The sequence below is a fragment of the Microplitis mediator genome, chromosome 3 (genome assembly GCF_029852145.1).
Source record: "Microplitis mediator isolate UGA2020A chromosome 3, iyMicMedi2.1, whole genome shotgun sequence".
NCBI classification, from domain to species: Eukaryota; Metazoa; Arthropoda; class Insecta; order Hymenoptera; family Braconidae; genus Microplitis; species Microplitis mediator.
The window spans coordinates 20166912-20174112 of record NC_079971.1 but is presented as its reverse complement, the minus strand read 5'-3'; the positions used below and the strand labels follow the sequence as shown (position 1 = coordinate 20174112).

General features: G+C 29.4%; 1 protein-coding gene across 1 annotated transcript; it reads left to right on the top strand.

Moving 5' to 3' along the window:
* The first annotated feature begins 1043 nt into the window (after positions 1-1043).
* Positions 1044-2276, top strand: LOC130665971 (dorsal-ventral patterning protein tolloid-like). The gene is made up of 3 exons (XM_057466605.1): positions 1044-1140; positions 1322-1543; positions 1641-2276. Exons 1-3 carry the CDS (start codon positions 1044-1046, stop codon positions 2123-2125), a joined length of 804 nt encoding a protein of 267 aa, XP_057322588.1. The 3' UTR covers positions 2126-2276.
* The last annotated feature ends 4925 nt before the right edge of the window (positions 2277-7201 follow it).

Sequence of the window (7201 nt, the reverse complement as noted above, 5' to 3'; positions counted from 1 at the left end):
ATATTAAATTTGTGACAAATAACCTAAAATTTCGCGATACTACCCTGGTAGAAAATTTTCGGAATTTTCTCTAAAAAACTCAGTTCCAAAGTTCAAAAGACTTTTTCAAAGTTCTAAAGACTTTTTTAGAGTTATTCAGAGAAAAGTCCGAAAAATTTCCACCAGGGTATACATATATTTGAAGCCCTTATTTATTTGTAGCAATTGGATCATTTCTTTACCACAAATAAATCACTTATTTCACGCAATTAAACTACTGAAATATATTATATCTTTCTCACAATTAAATATTTATTTGGCCATATCCAAATATACGATATCTTTGGCTCAAATAAATCTTTTTTTCAGTGCAGTAATGACAATGAGAAATATTTTCATAGTTAAATTATTTAAATCAATCCAATGTTTAATTTTTTTTTTAATCTTAGAATATTAAAAAAAATGATTAAAAAGTATTTAAAATGATTTGTTTTTTAATCATTTTAAATACTTTTTAATCCTTCAAATCATTTCTAATCCTGTCTCTTATGGACATTTAACGTGTGAAATCATTTTTTTTTAATCAGGGTCAACAGACTTTAATCTGACATAAATAGTAACGAAAGCTAAACAAATGATATGCAATTTTGAATGCTTATCTAAACACCTCAACTAGACGTTTAAGCTGAGACGCATTTTAGTTACAGCGACTTAAATTTTTCTGGATGTTCGAAAATTATTATAGCGAAAAGTTGAAATCATAGAAACGTTAAGAAAAGAATGTTTTATTTTTAAGAAATTGATAATCCACTTTGTTCTAAACTCTTTTATTTAAGCTCGACATAATTAATGTCGACCTCGATTAAAAATCCCGATTAAACCCGATTGAATGTCAATTGGAAATATCCGATCAAATCCGGTTAAAATTGTCCAATCGTATTTAATCGGAGTTTTTGATCAGGGTATATATTTATATTACGGATTTAGATAAACTTGCGGAGTTTGATAAATTATCACCCGATTCCGTTGACACCTTCAATCAAACTTATGATTTTCATTCCGTTATGCACTTTCCTGGAAATTCGTATTCATTGGATGAAAAACTTGATACTATAATCCCCAGACATAGAATTAAAAACGATGATGTACCAATTGGAGGGGGTATTAAACTAAGCTCCGGCGATATCATAACTACGAATCTTCTGTACCGATGTTCCAGTAATTATTAGTTTTAATCTTGTTAATAACATTTTTTAATAATTCTAAAAGTCTCTTAATATTAATGTGCCACTCAATAACTATTTTTCGAGAAAAAGGGATAATTTAAAATGATATTTTTCAGAATGTGGAAGAACATTATTGGAGCCTAGTGGTTCTTTTAGGTCGCCAATAAACCTAGATGGATCGTTGGTTGGTATCGAACGTTGTGAATGGAGAATAAGAGCTACCGAAGGTGAAAGAATCGAGCTTTATATTATGTCACTGAGTACTTACGAGAGTCCTGATTGTGCAGTTGATTATTTGGAAATCAGAAATGGCTACTACGCTAATAGTACAGTGTTAGGTTCGTTTTTCCGTACAAACAAATTATGCTGTCTCACAATTTCGTATCATTATTTTAATGATCAAAATTTAATATATAAAATTATTTTTTTTTTTAGCTCGTTATTGTGGAGATACTTATCCAATTAATTTAATTGCTAGTAATTATTTGCTAGTGACATTTGTAAAAACAAGTGAGGAAAGTATTTACAGTGGGTTCCACGCTGACTACAAGACTATTTGCGGAGGTAACATTAAGATTGAGAAAGATGCACCTTTCAATTTAGAATCAACAAACTTTCCTGATGCGTATCCGCCAAATAGACGGTGCATTTGGTACTTTACAGCACCAGACAAACATCGTATAGTAATGAAGATCAATTACTTTGCTCTTGAAACGAGTGACGGTTGTATAAATGATTTTCTCGAAATTAGAGATGGCAATGATAACCATGCAGATCTGATTGGACTCTACTGCGGTATCAAAAACTCTTGGCACGTTAATTCAACGGATAATAAATTGTCGGTTGTATTTGTGAGTAATGAAATCGATGAGGATTACGGATTTTCAGCCACGTTATTAGCACTGCCTGTGAATAGTTAATTTATTGAATTATATTCATGAGACTAAGTAGACAAAATGACCACTTTGATGCTATCATAATAATTTATTGATTTCGATTGATAATTCCAGTTATATTCACAGCGACGGGACATGAAATTTTGTTCTCTTAATATGTTTTTATAATATTTATGTACCCCTTGCTTACTACCATTAATCTTGTCATTAATCATTCTTAAAGTTGCATTATAAAATTTCAAAATAAAAAAGTTGTAATCACTGAAAAAAATTTTTATCATTTAAGTAGTCCTATTATCTAATGTCCATACACTCATACATCAATTAATCAAATTTTTGTTAAAAAGTTTCCTGCCAATAGACAATTAATCCGTTCTTTTATTCACATCACACGGAAAAAATTAACTAGGTGGTGCAATATGAACCAGTCTCGGCGGGTCACCATGAAAAATCATGCTGGTACAACATGAAAAATCATGTTACGGTAACATGATTTTTTATGTTGCAGTAACATGAATGTAATGTTACCACAACATGAATGTAATGTTACTACAACACGGGAAATCATATTGCCCAAGCACGATTTTTTCATGGTGACCCACCTAGACTAGTTCATATTGCACCACCTAGTTAATTTTTTCTGTGTATAAGCGTATCAATAGACGATAGGCATAGAAATCCAGATACCCTGGATTCTATAGAAATTACTTATATAGAAACTCAGATTTCAATATAAATTTCCCGCAAAGAAATCCAAGTATCCAAGTTTCTATATGAGAATTCAGATATCCATGGTTCCCTACATGGACTCATATGAATCCCCAAACTACGATATTAATTCCTATAAATTGTAACATTATTCCATACTCCCCTTTATAGATTCCTATGGGTTCCTATGCAATCCCACATGGATTTGTTTGATAGGATGTCGATCTTATGAAAATAAGTCTGAAATTTCTTATTGCTTAAGCGCGCGACATCTTTGATATCTTATGTAATTGATAATAATTTTACTGGAACACAATGAAGACTTTAAATAGTAGCCGAAGTGAGGCGAAAAAAATTTTTCGATAAGTACACTCTGATGCTTCGCATCATGAGTCGTGCAATAAGCAAGGAATTAAATATGTTGAAATAGATCAAAAATGTATTCATATTATGATGTCATCACTGAATCTGACTGCGGGTAAATTATTAATTTTGAATTCAATTGTATAACTCTGTTGTAGATAAAACAAGCGTTTGACAACCATTTTTTATTTTTTTTTTATTATATGTGGTCTATCGTCTGATAAAAATTTTATATGAAGTTATTTCAGTTACATACATTATTATCTTACAGTATTTTTCTTCTGTAATTAATAATTTATCATTTAGCTCTAGAGTATTTTTGTCAAAGTTATACTTTATACTTTTTTTTTATATATGTGTAGTCCACAATCAGTAATAAAAGTCGTTGAAATGTAATTACTAACGCCATTGCAGTTTCTCTTACTAAATCAAACAGTTTAAAACTATTGATAAATATAATTTTTAATGATAAGTTATTATACTCATCTACTAGAGTTTAAATAACTTTCATAAGAAATCATTTATACATTGATTTTTCAATAATTACAAATTTAGAAATAACTAGTATTTAAATTCTTGATCATCAAGTATTTTGGTTTTTATAATTGTCAATTATTCAGTCATAAAAAATATAAGCAGATTTAAAAATCGAAAAGTAAGTATTAAACCATTTTTGACTCATATATTATTTTCAAGCCCCGTAAAAAAAAATTACACATAGCCTTATATGATAACTATCCTATGTAGAGCATGCATGGATTATCTATGATTCATATATATATGACCAATTTTTATATAATCATGAATTTTATTTATTTCATTTCATTTCTTTTTATGTAAGTAGAGAGTTTCTTTTCAGCGGATTGATTTCGGAGTACGTGGATTTTATTTCAATCCGTTTCGACTCAGAACCAGAGTTTTAATATTCAAAAAAACTCCTCGGAAGTGAATTTAACTCCGAGAGGATTAAATAAATAAAAATTCATCCACTCTGCATTCACCCCGGGTTTAATCTGCGTTCACTCAACAAATTTTTTTACAGTGTACACTGTAAAAAGAGCGGTGTTAAAAATGGACTCGTTTTAACTCCGCCCGGTGTTAAAATAAAATTACACCGGTGTAGGAGGAGTAATTCACCGGTGTTAAAAATACCGGTGTTAAATCAGGGTAACCGGTATAAAAGCGGAGTAAAATCGGTGTAAAAGCGGGGTAACCGGTGTAAAATCGGAATAATATCGGTGTAAAAGCGGGGTAACCGGTGTAAAAGCGGAGTAATACCGGTGTAAAAGCAGGGTAAACTGCGTCCGCTTGGATTATTAACTTTAAAGATTATAAAACACAAAAAATGTCAGTACTTTATGAAAATTAATAAAGAATATCATTTATTAACAAGTATAGTGATCGATTAAGTAAAAATATTCACAAAATAAAATATTTTAACACCGGCACAGAATATTTACACCGGTGGCAGCGTTATTTTCACACCGCTTTCGGGGGTAAATTTAACACCGATAATTTTAACATCTACACCGTTTGGACTTACCCCGGTGATTTTTTACAGTGTAATTGTTATTTATTAAAAATAATAATTTTATATTTCTTATTTTTCATTATTTTGAACCCAAAATACGTGTTTTTTGATTTTTTAGATTACAGATTATTTTGCATTATTTAAAAAATTCTACGATTAAAAAAATAAAATATTATTTTCGAATATTTTTAGTGGCTAAATTTGCCCCAGCTGTAGAAAATTAGCCGAAAAATGGATTAATATATTAAATTTTTTTTAATTTGACGATAAAAATTTGAAAAAATCAATTTTTCATAATTTTCGGCTGGTTCATTTTGCCCCAGGTATCATGCGTAGGGCTAAAAATGCGCAAATATATCGGATTTATAGTAATTAGACAAAAAAAAAAAATTTTTTGTTTACTGAAATTTTGGGGGTACCCCGTTTTGCCCACCCTACCCCCTTTTGCCCCTTCCTCCCCTACTAATTCATTTTTCGGCTGATTTTCTATCGCTGGAGCAAATTTGGCCACTAAAAATATTCGAAAATAACATTTTATTTTTTAATTGATAGAATTTTTGAAATATTGCAAAATAATCTGTAATCTAAAAAATTAAAAAACATGTTTTTTGGGTTCAAAATAATGAAAAATAAGAAATATAGAATTATTATTTTTAATAAATAACAATTAGTAATTAAGCTAATCGAGGGGAAACGATTTATTACACCTAAAAAATATTTTTTTGAGTAATATAAAACCAAAAATAGTTGTCAAGAAAAAGAATTACATTCTTAGAGATGAATATGTACAATTTAAAAAAAAAAAATCATTTTTTGGAGGGGGTCTCTCTGCAATTTTTTTTTTTTTTGCCTTCGCATTCTCCAATGATGTGAAATGTGATTTTTTCTTTATATAGATTACATATAAAAAATTTAATTTAATGAAATTTGATCAACTTTCAGAAAAATTTTTTTTCAACTTTTTTTGAGGGTACCCCATTTTGCCCGCAAAGAATAAAAATTTTATTTTGCAACGGCAGCTACAAATTTTGTCTATTTTCCTTGCATATCATTAAAAACGAAAAGATTTAGCCTATTTTAGTCCTCGAAAACTTAGTATTTCCTTAAGTACCCCCTTTTGCCCCCCCCCCTTCCCCTATATATATATATATATATATATATAAATTATATATATATATTTATGTTCATAGATTGGAATGTTCTTTTGCATTTTTAGTAATTGTTTAGAATCGCGAATGATCATGCACTTATGTTCTTTTAAATTTTTCATTTAAATATAGTGGAAACCTAAACATGGAAACCTTCTCAATAAGACAGTTTATAGATAAATTGAGAAAAATATAGATAACCCGAACTGGGAATCGAACCCAGACCAATTCGGTATCGCGCCGAGTGCTTGAACTTCTTGACATGCATTTTTAGTAATTGTTTAGAATCGCGAATGTTCATGAACTTATAGTTTTCATGAATTTTGATAAAAATAGGGGAAGGGGGGGGGGGCACAACAGGATAGGCCGGCAAAATGGGATACCTTCAAAATTTCGTCAAAATTTTTTTTTCTCGAAAAACTTTCGAAAATGGTCAAAAATGACATCTAGTATCATTTTACACTATTAAAAGCTAAAAAAAAAACATTTTTGTATTTTTTGCGAAAAGTATGAATGAAAAAAATGTACAAATTTTATCGTACTACAAATTTATTTTCATGAAGTATCACAAATTAAGAAATTTATTTCTTTAATTAACTCAAGAACAATAACAACAGTAATACTAATAAAAACTCTAAAACTGTAACATTGGTAATCATCATAATTTTCACTGTTACATTGTAACTTTCATAATTTTGTAATATTTTATAACTTTAGTGCTATAATATCACATTATTAACAGTTATGTTAATTTTATAATATTCATTTTTGTATCCACCATTTAAATATAGTAGAAACCTAAACATGCAAACATGCAAATAACCTTCTCAATAAGACAATTTATAGATAAATTGAGAAAAATACAGATAGCCCGAACTGGGAATCGAACCCAGACCAATTCGGTATCGCGCCGAGTGCTCTACCAGTTGAGCACATTCTTTAAAAATACGTTGAGAGTAAATTTTATTACTTACATCAATTTAGAAAGACATTATTACATCAATTTTATTCACTTGAAAAAAAAAAAAAAAAAAAAAAAAATTTACTTTTTTTTGGGGTATCCCATTTTGCCCGCAGAAAATAAAAATTTTTATTCTGATGGCAGTCTAAAATTCGTTATATTTATTGCAAATAGAATCAAAATGAAGCCAATTTACGATATTTATGTCCGTGAAAAAAAATAGGTGCTGCAACAGGACGCAGTCCTATCGCAGTCCTATTTGGAATACAATTCGACTTCTGATACTTGAAAAATAAAACTACTTTTTTTTTTACAACGCTTAACACGTAGGGAAAATTTTAACACCGTTTTTGGGGTTGAATTTTTACATGTCGTAGACTTATACACCG

Coding starts and splice junctions, on each gene's coding strand:
- LOC130665971 (XM_057466605.1), top strand. CDS start 1,044: ATGCACTTTCCTGGAAATTCGTATTCATTGGATGAAAAACTTGATACT. Junction 1,141..1,321: donor TGATGTACCAATTGGAGGGG/GTATTAAACTAA, acceptor GATATTTTTCAG/AATGTGGAAGAACATTATTG. Junction 1,544..1,640: donor CGCTAATAGTACAGTGTTAG/GTTCGTTTTTCC, acceptor TTTTTTTTTTAG/CTCGTTATTGTGGAGATACT.